This window comes from Meleagris gallopavo, chromosome 1, assembly GCF_905368555.1.
Source record: "Meleagris gallopavo chromosome 1, MGAL_WU_HG_1.1, whole genome shotgun sequence".
Taxonomy (NCBI): Eukaryota; Metazoa; Chordata; class Aves; order Galliformes; family Phasianidae; genus Meleagris; species Meleagris gallopavo.
Window position 1 is genome coordinate 58793799 of NC_139404.1, and position 15813 is coordinate 58809611.

A 15813-nucleotide genomic window follows, 5' to 3' on the forward strand; every position below is an offset into this window, starting at 1 on the left:
CATTAGAATCAACTTCAGCTTCTGGTGCAGAGATGAGATCAGGAGCATCTCCTGGCCTAACAGAGACCTGGTGAACACGCACAAACCAAATGGATTTTGGAAATGCAGTCTGAATGGCATTTAGTTCACATTTTGAAACTTCTCTGCATTAATGAAGGTCTGGAAGTCTCCAAAGATCATCTTACTTTCCATGGAATTGATTTTTATTTTTTTTTTAATTGTGCCAAGTATTTCACATAAAAACACGAGAGCAATAGGTAGCAATGACACTGAGAGCTGGCACAATGGCACTGCAGTCATGTGTAGAAAGGCAGAGAAGAGCCTGAGGCCAGTATCAATCACTCTGCCCACTGGCAGCTGGGAATTTCTGTTCTCTGCTTCCGAATGTGCTCTGATGGAGATGGTGTGATATTTGGGTTGGTCTCTGTACTACTTTGCATACACAGAAGGCACAGAGCAATCAGAACGATGTTCGACAGGCGCAGTTAGGATGATAATAACTGCTGAGGCTATTTCTGCCTTTTAGTTCCGCCTCTGAATTAGGGATGATCAGAGGAGAAGTGATGAGGTTGGGCAGCAGGAATATGACAGCAAGAGGCAGTAGCTGGAATTGCTTCATTATTTGTCTCTTGCATTGAAAATGTCTTGTATTCATGAAGTATGATCACATTGTCAGACAAAAATGGAATACCAAAAGCAGCGAGAGAACTATTAAAATAAAAGAATTGAACAAGCTGCATTCAGCTGAAATCAAATAGCTGAAGAACACAGCTTTCATGTGCAGTGTCTTCGGAGGGGAAGAAAAAAGCATTTACTAACAGCAGCAGTATTTAATGGTCTTTTAAATCGTCTTTTGGAAAACTTCTTTATTGTTTTGATCTGAAACATCATTTAAAGTAATATCCACCTCCACAGAATCCCTTGGGGCAATTATTGGCCTTTCTGATCTTGCCTTGCTGTATTAGTTCTGCCTATGTATTTGCTTTATGTGAGTTTCCAGAAGCAATTTTCCTCAGAGAAGAAAATGCATAAATCCTTGAAGGTTAACTTGTGAGAACTCGGCGCTGCTGGATGCCTTGGGAATTTCAATTGCCTTTTGAAACCATCCTGTCACTTTAAAAATAACCCCCTGAAGTCCTGAGAAATCACTCTGCCTGCGAGTCATTTTTTTCTCTCTTTTAAAATATGCAGAGTTCTATTTAATGGGGAAATATTTCTTTCCCCCCACACTGCTTTCAGTGATTATCCCTGCCTACTATCACATGCTATCTTCTGTGACCATTCCGTGAGTTATCTCTCATACCAAACTGAAGGTCTCGGTACAGAGCAACTGTGAAATTGTTAAGAATTAATACTCCTACTTTAGTCCTTTTAGGTATGTAAATAACCACATATATTCCTGGAGTCCAAGGAAGCGTTGTCTATTTAAAATTTCTTCTACTGAAATAAAATAATTACAGGTTACTTTGAAAGAATGAGCCTTAATTCAAAGAAAAGCCTCCCTCCCTCCCTCTCGCCCTTCCTCCCTCTTTCTACTCCCTCACCCACAGCTCAGGTTGGATGTGTGCAGCATGTTGGGAGCATGAAAAATATACAGGGGCTTAAAAAGTGAAATAGAGGATCTAATGGAGAAGAGGTGAATCATGCTGATGGGCAATGGTCCAGGGGGAGCCTTTGGTTCAGAAACATCTGAAGTAGGTGATTGCTGGCAGGAGGCAGAGATTACATCCTACACATCCTGCCTGTGTGCTTGTGTATTTAAGGGAAAAAAAAGCATCTCCTGCTCATCAGTTCTAGAGAGGAGGTATTGATTAATTGATTATCTTTTTGTCCTGCTTTGTTACAGCTCCTTTTGCTTTTTTAGGCAGCGCTGATTATGAGCTTCACGCAAGCATGATTTAATTCCCTATTTTCCCTCTGAGAAATATGTTTAAATATTCTTGTAAATAGTGAAATGCTCTGGAAATGAAAATCCAATCCTTGGATCAGCAATCTTGTGTAGTTTTCTGTGTTGTACACAGCACACATATCCAAAATGCTTTTTGCTATTCTGTGTTGTACACAGAAAACATATCCAAAATGCTTTTTGCCAACTCTTTATTCTGGCATAAATAAAAACACAGCTATGATGGAGTGATTGATGTCCAAGGCACTGAGATGAAAGTTTTCACGCTTTAGCTGCAAAGGTGAAGCACTCTGCATTGCTTGGAAATGAGTGCTGGTCATTCCTTTTGATCTCAGTAGCTTAAGTGGCTCTTGGTCATTCCCTTGCCTCAGTGCTCTCCCGTCTTCTCTTGCTTTCCCCGTGCCTTGTTTGAGGTCAAACCCAGCAGTCTCCTTGTTGGGGTTTGCAGCCAGGGACTTAAAATATTGATATTCTGCACATGCTGAGCTATGGCAGAAACTTAATGGGTGAGAGTTCCTTTGTGTGTGCACAATGAGTATATCAGAGAGGAGGGAATAACATTTAAGACTTGTAGGAAATTTATTTAGCAACTGTTTCAGGTGATCTGAACTTCCCTGGTGTTTATCCTTTCTTGTTTGCACCAGTATATATTATTATTTGCATATCCATGTTTTTTTTTGTTTGTTTTTTGTTTGTTTTTGTTTTTTTTGGGGGGGGAGTAAAGCAAAGAAAATATGATCTGTGACTGATAGTGCAGGGATTATAACCTATGATTTCAGACTGGTCAGATTTGATAAGGCTTTAGCCACCGTTGGACTGGTCAGGATGAGATGTTAGGGGAAGTGCTCAGCTGAATTTTGACAGCTGTCTTCTAGTGTTACCTTTTGGAACAGCAGGAGTGCTTTGAAGGTTCTCCTTCTCATCTCTCCTTTTCTTCAGATAGAAGATATGAAGGAAGCTTTGTTTATAAGCACACTGATTTGTGCAGAACATAAGAAGTTTTGTGTTGATGCACATTCCAACATGTTTTGCTGGATACTTGTTATTGTGTATTAGACAGCTGATAGAATTGCTGAGGAATGCCTGGAAAAATGCCTCAAGTTATCACCAGGGCTATGTCTTGAAGAAACATTCAGCACAGTGTAATCACTGCAATATATTTTGCTGTGTGGTTAATCAAAACAGAGGTTTTCATAGATTACTTTTTTCCCACGTCTTCCTTCTGCCAATCTAAGCTGTTCTGTAGAACTTACAGAGGAAAGTAAATGTGATAGCTGTCCATCAACTGCTTTATTTTCTTTAAGAAAATTAGGGAAGATCAATGAATTACAAGAATTCTGCATAACTCAATTATAAAGTACTGTGAGCACAATGTATGCAAGTGAGAACAAATCTGAATGTCTTCATATGCTGCTTAAACAAAAGAGACAAATGCTACTAAGTAGTAATGAAGATAAGTCATAATTGACTTAATAGATGAGTAATTTTGAGGCTTTCATCAGTCATGACTCTCTCTTCTTTTAAGTATCACCTGTTTTAGGCTGTTTGTTTTTGGGCTACCTTTCAGAAGGACTATGTTTAATAGCAAACAGTTGTTACGATGCAGTGGAAGAAAGAAAAGTGCCCGTAAGGCGAAGGTAGCAAAATAAAATTGTAACTTAAATCACTGTTTCATTTCTCTCTTCTTCAGCTATGTATGCCCAAGGGGCTGTCTTTCAGGACACAGGCTGACAACAGAGATCCACAGCTCCACTCATTCATAATCACCAGAGAAGATGGCTCTCGTACCTACGGGTTTGTGCTCACCTTCTATGAGGAGGTCACGAGCAAGCAGATCTGCACGGCCATGCAGACTCTGTACCAGATGCACAATGCTGAGCAGTACAGCAGCGTCTGCGCCTCGTCCTCATGCAGCATGGACTCCCTGGCCAGCAGCATCGACGAGGGCGATGCCACCTCCCTCGCCAAACTCCAGCGGTACAACTCCTACGACATCAGCAGGGACACGCTGTACGTCTCCAAGTGCATATGTCTCATCACCCCTCTGCCCTTCATGCAAGCCTGCAAGAAGTTCCTGGTCCAGCTCTACAAGGCGGTTACCTCCCAGCAGCCGCCACCGCTGCCCCTGGAGAGCTACATCCACAACATACTCTATGAGGTGCCCTTGCCGCCCCCGGGCCGGTCACTCAAGTTTTATGGGGTTTATGAGCCCATCATCTGCCAGCGACCTGGACCCAATGAGCTGCCACTCTCTGACTACCCGCTGCGGGAAGTCTTCGAGCTGCTGGGGCTGGAGAACCTGGTCCAGGTTTTTACCTGCGTTCTGCTGGAAATGCAGATCCTCCTGTACTCGCAAGGTGAGAACTTCTCCAGTGACACACATGGGTCTGCTCCCACCAGGCAGTTCCTGGGCAGCTGCAGTTGTGGGAGCTGATAATAAGCCGCTGGTTTTCAGCAGATTTGTTAAACACAAGTATGTAATGAAAAAATGCGAGAGAAATGAGGCTGTCCTAATGAAAGCACTAAATAATTGTTTCCTCCAGGCAGTCTAGGTGCCGCTTGTTTAATTATGCATTGTATTTATCATTTGTGACAGCTAGCAATAGAATTCATTTAATTATCATCCTTACACTGCCCTTGATCGTGCTGCAAGACAGCATGAAACTAATCCTATCTTCTGCAAAAATACCAGCAGCAAGAAATATATCTTGCAGAAAACACTTCTGCTGCTTTCATTTTGAACTTTCAGCAGCATATTGAAATTCAGTGAGACTTCTTTTGTCCTGTATGATGGGATACGTTCTAGTTAAAGCATGGATAGCTTTTAGCACTTGGAGGCTGAAGGTTTAATGCTGCGTTGGGTTTGAGTGGAGACACACCTAGTCTTCTCAGGAGATGTGGTTCAAGCAACATCTCAAAAACCAGAGAGCTTGAAATTGGAAACAGTGTATGATAGGTGCTTTGAGGTAATGAATTTCAGGCTCCAAAAGTGAACACTTGGTTTTATCATATAAAAGAAAAGGTCAGTAAGCATGAAAAAGTAATACTAATGAATAAAGGACTCAGAATGGAAAAATGCTGGGGGAAGTGGAAGGAGGATAGTTCTGAAAATGACTGAATTCAAAGGGTTGTCTGTTCTTTGTGTAGCACTTCTCCACACAAACTCAAGGGATTTGCTTTCAAGAACCAGAAATGAAGGGCTTTAGCTGCTCTCAGTTTGAAGTGTGAGCAGAAATCCTGCTGTTAGTTTTGATTAGGCTGCTTCTCTCCTCCCTTCTGCTTCCATGTGTGGATGCTTACCTCTTTCTTCCTCTGTTTGATTTGTGTGGCCTGTGCCACCTGACAATGGAGTTCAGTACTAAGCAGCTAACACTTCTGAAATGCCTCCCCATCCCTGCTCATCATTCTCACCTCGGTCCTTGTGAACTCACAGAAAAGCTGGAAGTTTTTAGTGGAAGCTAGTAGCATTAGCAAAAAAAACCAACCCCACCAAAGAAAAAGCCCTGCTTGTCAGATTGCATTTTAGTAGTGTTCTGTGCAGATGTACAGCACCTGGGTGTTCATTACTTTTGTGAAAGTCCTTGAGATGGATGCAAAATATCCATTAAATATTTTTGACTCAACTTTCAAAGTGCTTCCATCAGAAATTCAGAAATTCAGTAATAAGTGTTGTTGTCTTCCAATTATTGACCATAATGCAAGAGTTTGCTTGTTTCTGTTTTCATTGTGGGTTGTTCTTTGGTCTGGGTTTTTTTGTTTGTTAGATTGTTTGTTTTAAGAGGAAGATAGTGAGAATTAATCATCTCTTCCTTCCAAAATTCAGATTTTTTTCCTTTCCCTCTACTAGCAAGTCTGGAGATATTCTCGAGATGACCTTTATCTCCTTATTCAATATAGAAACATCCTGATGGGGCATAGGGAAAAGCCCTTGGGTAGTTGGGTTAGGGAAGCTGTGGGATTATGTAAATGGCATCGTAATGCTGGTTCCCAAAGGTGAGAAATGCGGAATGAAGTGCAAAGCCACGGTTTTGGCACAGCCTAATAGCTGAGAGCTTGGCTGCTGTGCTGCAACTGTTTCTAAATGTCATTCTTGCCATTCCTGCATGAGAAAACAAAGCAGCCTTCCTCTTTTTGAGATATAACTGGCCTAGGTATTACTGAAATCACTACTCTAAGCTTTGAGATCCATCAGGGAGAAACTTAGCCCCAGGTTTTTTCAAAGGCAGAAGATGAAAGGAAGTAATGATTGAAATAAAATTGCAGATTTACCCTTCCTTCTCTTTCTGCTTTAAAGACAATGGACTCTCTGGACTGTTTCCAGTGGTCTGGGCCTTATTGAAGCCTTCCCAAATTCAACAGAAGATTAGGAGGAGATGGTCTTGTGTCCACAGGGTGTGATTTCAAGCAAGAAAGCATTATTAACCCAAAGTCAGAGTTCACTGTAATGCTGCCGTACAGCACACCAGGCATCAGAGCCCTGAGCCAAAACCTGCTTCAGCTCACCAAGCTGTTTCAGTGAGTGAGCTGCTAACAACACATGTGGAAAAAGTAAGCTGACTTTTTTTATGTTTCCCTTGGCCGTGTTGGAAGGAAACTTTTCATTAAAGCTTGCCAAGAAATGTGTTCATTTTTTAAAGAATAAGGACTATTTTTTGACAGTTAAGTAAAAACATAAATCGTTGTGCAACCCTGACCATAGAATAAGTCTGCTGGCTGTCTGCTGGGAACCTGAAACTTCTCACAAAACATCTGCCTTCTAAAGGCAGATTACATTTTGAGGAGAGAGCTTTGAATACCTCAAATACTGGAAACAACTGGCCAGAGCTCCAAGCTCTACTGGCTTTAAACCTTAGCTTTATAAGCAACCTTGGGTAGTAGGCTGCCAGGACAAAGGATGGTGTTCAGGTGAAGGGGCACTCTATTCACTGACTGAGTTGGGTATTAAGCAGCAAAGGACGGGCAGGAGGGTTACACAAAGATGGTACTAGCTTTTCTGAAGTGTTCTTCTCCCTAGTGAATAAGAAGTTAAGGATGAAAGAGTTCATTTCTAGCCATGTAGCTGAAGAACAGTGTTTCCTGAACAAAGGCATGCAAGAGAGAGGAGGTGAGTGTGTTGGGTGACGTTGTCCAGCTTGCCCTGAAAGTGTTCCCAGCATGATACAAGAGTGTAAGGGCCAACGGGTAGGTATTTGTGCTGTGGCTGCTGCAGTCAACTTGGTATCTAGCTACTCTGTGGTGCTTTATGGATTTTATTTATCCCATTTGTTGTTCAAAAGAAGGGATTGCAGTAGGCTGTAACTTCATTTTGCAGCAATGGCAATTGAACTAAGGGATAAAGAGACTGCTGTAGGAAAATGATGAGCTCATTCTCTTAAGCTCCTTGGTTCCCAAACTTTTTGGGTTGCTGGCAACTACCTTAATCTTCAATTTGCCACTGACTTATAGTTTAAGCTTTAAAGCAGTCTGGTGCTGCAGAACTGTCACTGTGGCTTTATGAACCACAACTTGGTAACTGGTGTGGAGGATTGTGTACTTTCAGAGCAAAAGACACTGTGACTAAAGTATTTCAATCTGAAAACACAAAGCATCTAGTCTGACTGTGCTGTGGTGGTGTTAGGGCAAAACCTGAACAGAGATAAGACAGGTAAGAGCTAGCAGCGACCTGTGCTTGCACTATCAATGGCAGGACAAAAAAAGACAAGTCCTCAACTCTGTTGGAGACAACACAGAGTTCCATGGGCATACTCTAATCGTTTTCAGTAGGTAGATGCAACAGACTGCTGGAAGTGCCAGATTTGGCTTGCAAAGTTGGAAGCTGTACCTGGAGGCTCTGGAAGCAGAACTCCTGTGGCCTCAGGCTACAGCATTCTGGATATGGACAATATTTTAAATAGTGCCAGATTTTAACACTGGACATTTTAAAACCAAAGGGAAGGTTTAGATATTTTTTCTCTGCAAGTCTACAGGGTGACGTTTCAGTACTGCAGCCTTTTAAACTTGATCCTCAAAAAATTGTAGCTTGGATTATGATGTATTCCTATGACTTTCAAGAGACCTCAAGACTCCAAATGAATTCAAAAAAGCTGATACAAATAGTCATGCTTTGCATGGCACACGGTGTAGCACACAGCTAATGCTGTATAAGCTTGGGGCTTACAGACTTTCCTTTAAGAAACAGATTTGCTGTTGTACGTAGTTTTATTCTAGTTTATTCAATCTTAAAAATTAATACTCTTGCAAGTGCCCTTTATTTTATTCAGAGCACAGCTTTCCCATGTGATTCTGGCAATGTAATGGTATTGTGAGTGTCCAGGCTTCCAGCAGTGTCCAAGTTAATAACACTCTGCAATAGCTGCCACAATTTCCCAAGGATCAGTAACAGAATGCACTGAGATGTCTGTTGGAGAGAGATGAATTGAATCACAGGCTCTGCTGAAACCTCAGCAATCCGTCTGTGTGCCTGCCTTTCTAGGGATTTAAACATGAGAGGGAATGTGGATGAGACAAAGATAAACTTCTTACAGCTTAGGCTATTTCTATTCATTATAATTTTAAGCATTTCCCAAGTTGTTTTTCGAAGGGCTTGAGTAATTGCTCCTCAAAGACTGAAGCATTCTTTGCATTATTTTTTTAAAACCACAGGACTTATAGTTGAAATGGCTATGCTTATATATAGGTGTGCCCTAGAAAAAGGATGTCTGGAGGAACTTTCATATGAAGACGTGAGATTGTTTGAACCAAATACATGAATGATGTGTTTGCCTGTTAGAGCATTTTAACACCAAATACTTATGCAGAAAACCTTTGTTCTCCACTATTCCTTATTTAAGTTGTCACACTCCACACTAGTATTCATTAAAATGTATATGAAACAATTGCAGAGCTAGTACTAAACAATTCACATGGGGACAGAACATGTCTACGCTGTGATTGAGATCCACATGTGAGGCTTCAGCAGCACCATGGTCATAGGAGACCACAGTGCTTATTCCCCAGGAAAAGAAATGAGTAATGTGATCCAAAGAATCAATTATCCTCTTGACTTTCACCTTCAGAGAAAAATCAAAACTATTTTTCAACTTCAAGTTACTCGGTTTTGTTGGAGAAGTCATTCAGCCTGAAAAGTCAAAGAATTTTTAAACATCTGCAAACAAGGTGAACAGCTAGTACAGACCTGTTCTACAGCCTCACTTTTGTTAGTAATGAAGTGTAGGGGAAGATTGGCACTGTTGTTGCTGCACACACGCAGTCCATCACTTGTCCACTTTTTAAATTTGATCTTAATATTTCCCATTATAAGACATCTCTACATTTAAGAACAGGAGAAAAAAAAAAAGTTGACTTAGTTTAAATTTCAAATATCTAGAAATCAGAATCACAGAACTGTGGGGTTTGAAAGGGACCTCTGGAGATCACCTAGTCCAACCCGCTACTAAAGCACATTCCCTTGTATAGGTTCCATAGGAAAATGTCCTGGCAGGTTTTGAATATTTTCAAAGAAGGAGACTCCACAACCTCTCTTGCAGTGCTGACACCCTCATCTTCATGTGGGACTTCTTGTTCTAGTTTGTGCCCATTGCTCCTTGTCTTGTTGCTGAGCACCACTAAAAAGAGCCTGGTTCCATCCACTTGATTCCCACTCTTTGGATATATATAAGCATTGGTAAGATCCACTTTCAGCCATCTCTTCTCCAGGCTGAACAGCCCCAGCTCTCTCAGCCTGTCCTCACAGGAGAGATATTCCATCACTGGGATAACTTTTGTGGCCCTTCTCCGGATGTGCTCCACCAGATCCACATCTCTCCTGTGCTGAGGACTCCACATCTGGTCACAGTGCTCCATGTGAGGTCTCACCAACGCAGAGCAGAGGGACAGGATCACCTCCCTCGCCATGCTGGCTGCACTCTTTTCAGTGCACCCCAGGATTCCATTGGCCTTCTGTACCACAAGGGCACACTGCTGCCTCATGGCCAACCTGTTATCCACAAGTGGAAAACGCCAAACAAACAAACAAACAAACAAATAAATAAATAGTGGTCCTGAGCAAAGTCACTTCAGGAAAAATGTCCAGTGATGTACGATTATTATTGTTTCCCCGATGGACCAAAAGCAGGAGCAGTAGCTAATTCAGGATGCCCTTGATATCAAAGGTGGGGTCTGCAGTCTCTGCCCTACTGCTGCCTGAGCATACTTGGCCTAGGGCCACTGTCAGCTGGACCATGCCAAGGGCTTCCCCTGACACTGGGTACGTCATCACACATAGTGCTGCTGTATTCTCACCTTGACACAGGCTTGTGCCACACTTTTGGAGGCTTAACTGTGCTAGTAGCAGAGCTGATTCAAGTTTTCCTTTGAATTAATTCTTAAGGTGCCTCTTAATCATAAACTAATTTATGCTGACCTGCTGTCTGTGACACAGATAAATGGTATAAATGGAAATGTATTGAAGTGGAAGTGATTTTTTCCATTAAGCTCTTGCTAGTGAGGGAAAAACTGGAGAAACTGGCCTCAGTGAATACTGAGCTCAAGTTATTTTCCCTTAAGCAGAGCTGACCCACAGTCTGAGGAGCTAATTCTTAGTTTATGCAATTAGATTGCAGACTTGACTCAGTCATCCTGTTTAAGAAAACGTACTTTCAGATCTGCATAAATTGCTGCTCTGCTTTGATCACATAACTTGTATGCTGTGCCACTCCTCCCTGCCAGAGATGGAAGACAGTGATGCCCTGCAACTCTGCAGGCGAAATGCTTGTGTCTCCAAGCTGCTCATGAGCCCTGAAGGCAGTAAAGAGATTCCTATGGCAAATAAATGTTACCTGAAGTGAACATGCATTTCATGTGAACATCTCCTGAAAGTCACCTGACATTACTTGTCGGCAATCAGTGCTTCAACATACAAGTCAGACACAAGAGCTTATAAACGGGAGTAAGACTGACTAAAAAACATGGGCAAGGACGAGGGAGAATGAGTGATAGTACAAGGGGGAACAATTTTAAACTAAAAGGAGAGATTTAGATTAGATAGGAGAACATTTTTCTCTCAGAATGTAGTGAGGCCCTGGCACAGACTGCCCAGAGAAGCTGTGGTGCCCCATCCCTGGAGTGTTCAGTGCCAGGTTGGATGGGGCCGTAGGCAGCCTGAGCGCCTGGGTGGCAACCCTGACCAGGGAACAGGGTTGTGGCTGGGTGGGCTTTAAGGGCCCTCCCATCCTAAGCCATTCTATGAATCTATGATTCTGTGATTCTGTGATTTATGATATGGAAGCTTTCAGGGCACTTTGAGATCTGAGAGAATTGTATGCATTGCTTCCGAGAATCTTTTGAGCTCTAATTTGAAAACCTTTATTTTCATAAACAATTTTTCTCTCGGATGTGAATTTCAGATTTCCTTTTTCATCTGCAGAGTGCTATGTATAAAACATCACAGATCTGAGGGTAGCAAGTCACCAGACAGGTCTCATGGTTGTTGGTGACTCACACACAGAGCTCAAAGCAAAACAGTAACCTTTATTTTCCAGTTTCTTCAATATACCTCAGCTAATCCATACTTCATTACAAAAGTAGATGTTGAGCAACAATTGCTTGTAATGCTTTGACTGAAAAGGTAGCATGTGAAAAAGCTAGTAGTCACAGAGGTGTTTTAGAGCTGGATCAGGCATTTCCCATTGAAGAATTAGCTCTTATTCAGTAAGGTTCATTGATTTGACACTGTTCTGCATGACATTGTGGTCTGTAAATTGGAGAAAAATAGATTTGATGGATGTACCACTCACTGGATAAGGAATTGGCTGAGTGGTTGCACTCAGAGATTTAGAGTCAATGGCTCTGTGTCCAAGTGGGGATCACTGACAAGAGGCGTTCCTCAGAGATCAGTGCTGCGTCCAGTGTTCTTTAGCATCTTTGTAGGCAACATGGACAGTGGGATCAAGTGCACCCTCAGCAAGTTTGCAGATGACACCACGCTGAGTACTGCAGTTGACACAATAGAGGGAAGGGATGCTATCAAGAGGGACCTGAGGTGTGTCCATGCCAAACTCCTGAAGTTCAACAAGTGCAAGGTCCTGCACCTGGGTCAGGACAATCCCAAACACAGATACAGGTTGGGCGGAAAATGACATGAGAGCAGTCCTGAGGAAAAGGATTTGGGAGGGTCGGTTGATGACAGATTCAAAATGAGCCCGCAATGCACGCTTGCAGCCCAGAAGGCCAATTGTATCCTGGGTTGTAGCAAGAGAATTGTGGCCAGTGGGTAGAGGGAGGTGATTCTGCCCCTCTACTCTGCTCTCATGAGACCCTGTCTAGAATACTGCACCAGTTCTATAGTCTCCAACACAAGAAGGACATGGAGCTGTTGGAGCAGGTCCAGTAGAGGTTCATGAAGACTATCGGAGGGCTAGAGTACATCCCCTACGGGGACAGTCTGAGAGAGCTGGGCTCTTCAGCCTGGAGAAGAGAAGGCTCCAGGGGGACGTTATAGGGCCTTCCAGTCCGTGAAGGGGCCTACAGGAAATTTTTATAAGGGCAGGTTGTGACAGGACAAGGGGAAATGGCTTTTAACTGGAATAGGGTAAATTTAGACTAGTTACTAGGAAGAAATTCTTTACTATGAGGGTGATGAGACACTGGAAGAAGTTGCCCAGTGAGGCTGTGAATGTCTCCTCCCTGGAAACATTCAAGGCCAGGCTGGATGGGGCTTTGAGCAACCTGGTCTAGAGGGAGGTGTCCCTGCCTATAGCAGGGGGTTTGGAACTGGATGATCTTAAAGGTCCCTTCCAACTCAAACCATTCTATGAAAACTTGCACTATGTGACTATAATCTGATTTTCATCTTTTGCATCTTTGTTGACAATCCTTTTATCTATCCTGTACAATAACCCAAAAAGCATGGCAAATTCAAATATCCAGACAGCAGCTGAAATATATATATTTTTTCTGTTTTAATGTCCTAAAGTGTTATTCATATAGATGTCTAATTACCCTGAGCATCAGGCAGCCTCATTGCTCACTGCCAAGGGCTAGCCATATCCTTAACAGCTCCAGCAAGGGCATTCCATGTCTTGACCCCTCATCCACCTCTCCAGTGTGTGGGAAGAACGAGCAGTAGTGGTGACCGAATGCATGATTGTGCTGGCTGAAGTAGATAGCCATGCTGGGCAAATGGCAAGCCCCCCTGTCCATTCCAGAGGGTGTGAGGTGAGGACCCGGGAGGGAGAATGAGTGCACTGCTTCCACCAGCACTGCCGTGTGAGCCTGCCCCAGGGGCATGATGTGAGGGGAACACCACAAAATGCCCCAGCTGCAAGAAATGTCTTGTTCTCTTCAGCCTGGAGAAGAGAAGGCTGCAAGGGAACATTATGGCGGCCTTCCAGTACCTGAAGGGGCCTACAGGAAACCAGGGGAGAGACTTCTTATAAGAGCAGGTAGCAACAGGACAAGGGGAGGTAGTTTTAAGCTGGAAGAGGGTAGATTTAGACTAGATATTAGGAAGAAATTCTTTACTGTGAGAGCGGTGATACACTGGAACAGGTTGCCCAGAGAGGTTGTGGATGCCCTCCACCAGAAGCATTCAAGGCCAAGCTGGATGGGGCTTTGAGCAACCTGGTCTAGAGGGAGATGTCCCTGCCTATAGCAGGAGGGTTGGAACTAGATGATCTTGAAGGTCCCTTCCAACCCAAACCATTCTATGATTCTATTATTTTTCCTTTTCTGCTCTTATTTACTGCTATTTTTTAAAACTCAGTTTTTAACTGTTGCTTCATTTTCGTTTGTTCCTTTCCATAAGGCACTCTATGTGGATGTGTTTAGTCGTCTTCCAGGATACACACAAACACAGGGGTTTGCAAAGTTGCAGTTATACTTGTGTGTTCAAAAAGCTGAAGAGCAAGGGAAGTGGCATCCAGCTAGCCTAGCTTTTCAAATACTTCCAAGTACTTGCAAATTGGATATGAAACAGAATGGTGAAAGGAGAAAAAAAGAGGAGGCATGGCCTATTTTTCAAGCATTGCAGTGGATTTAGAAGATCCAGGCTGAGACTTCAGCTCTGCTGTAGGCTTTGTGCTGTTTCTGGTAGGTTGCTGTAATGTAGTTGGAGGACGGCTGTGTTGTTGTTTTGTCAGGAAGACAGATGTAACAGAGCTAAAATAACACTGTACTGATGACAGCAATAATGCAGTTTCTGATTTGAATGGATGTGTGCATATGCTGTTGCACATGTTTTAGTATCAAAAATTCTATGGTCAGGTGTTAGTTGAGAAAGTCCCAGGTGGAATTCTCTTCTGTTTGATTATGACTTGAGATTTTAACTAGTTTTGAAGGAGTCACCTGAACAAGGGAAGACTCAGCTGTTTTGAGCAGGGTAACGCTGATATCTCTTTCTCTTCTCAAAGGATTTTTTTTTTTGCTTTGCTGCAGCATGGGAAGGATTTTTAGATTTCAGACTTTCTTATGCAGCAGGAGAAGCAATTTTTATGTTGAGCTTTTGAATTGCTGAGCATTGCAGAATTTCCCCAATCTGTAAAATGAAAGGAGTGGAATCTCTTCTGGTTTGTTTTTTCAACCACTGCCCGTGTTTGAACTGTAAGTTCTTTGGGACAGATATTTCTGCATGCACAGTGTCTATTGTAATATCATTCTGCTTGGTTGTTGGCCCTTATTATTATGAAGAATCAGCAAGTCCAAGTATTTGCCTAACCCTAACCCTCTGTCAGAAACAAACATCATAGTGAGTTTATGTTCAAATTCTGAAATCATTTCCAAACAAAACAGTGACCCATAATTACCTAGGAATCTTTCTGGGCTTGCAGTGTAAGCACTACACTGTGACTTGTGATCCCCATGAGTATTTCCACAACTTCACAATGCTGAAATGTGGCACGCATGCAGCAGAGCTGCTGACCCGTGCTGGAGTGTGTCTGCACTGCAGTTTTTTCCCTTCACAGGCAAGTGAGATGCAGAGTTGGCCCCCAGCAGATGCTGCCTGAAGAAGGCATTGAGTCCAGGCTCTTAGAACTCAGCTCCGCTGCCCTCTTCTTCACACAGAAGGAAGGTTAAGTGTGAGAGACAGACCTGTGCCAAATCCTGCTAAGCGGCTGCTGCGAGGCAGTGGTTGCAATAGAACCCACAGGGGCCACTTGCTCTGGAATTATCCTCCTTGAGTAGTTTCTCTTGGAAGATATCCCCTTGTATCAACGAGAGATTTAACTCTGAACATGAAGAATTTGTAAGCATTGCACTCGCCAGTGTTGCGTGTGTTGAATAAAGTGCCCCAGGAGGGCAGAGTGAGGGAAGCAGGTATAATCAGCAAAGGGAGAGAGAAAAACAGCCATGGAAGTAAGAAAAGAAGAAGAAGGAATTGATTTTACACACTTGAGGAAATTGCCTTGATTTGGCCCTTCCTCACCAAGTTTGGGACCTCTTGTGGATACCACCCAGACAGTTTTTCTACTTTTTGTATCTTTTCTGGATGTTTCCTGATGTCAAGTGGGTGGATGGGAAACAGGGCTATTTTGTGTGCTCTGCTCAACAAGCAGTCCTTTCTCCAAACCCCTGTGCTGCTGAGTACTACCTAACCTCCTGTTCTGGCTCAAGACTGGGTTAGGATCAGAGAACTATTTTCCTACCCAGTCTGTCATGCATCCAGCAGAAGGCAAAGCCTGGCTTGCAGTTGGAGATTGCTGTCGACATCTGATAGTGGTGGTGGCATAGGATCAGGAGACCCTCCCACCTTGACACAAATGCACACCATCTGATTTTTTTTCCCACTTTCATTCTTTCCCTCCTTCCTTTTTTCTGTTCTGCTACCCTTTTTCTGTCTTTGGTTTGGGAAAAATGGGTTAATCCCTTTGTTTCCAAGTTGCCTTCAGTACCTACACAAGCTTTCCTCAAATGCCTGTAGGTACAAGAATCTC

General features: G+C 42.9%; 1 protein-coding gene across 5 annotated transcripts in view; it reads left to right on the plus strand.

The window, feature by feature from the left end:
- Positions 1-15813, plus strand: part of DENND5B (DENN domain containing 5B) — a 110604-nt gene that overhangs the window by 50064 nt on the left and 44727 nt on the right. For all 5 annotated transcript variants that reach the window (XM_085229441.1, XM_085229453.1, XM_085229443.1 and 2 more), the window contains one exon: positions 3597-4263. In XM_085229441.1, the coding sequence (XP_085085567.1) occupies positions 3597-4263 (667 nt within the window). The remainder of the gene's footprint in view (positions 1-3596; positions 4264-15813) is intronic.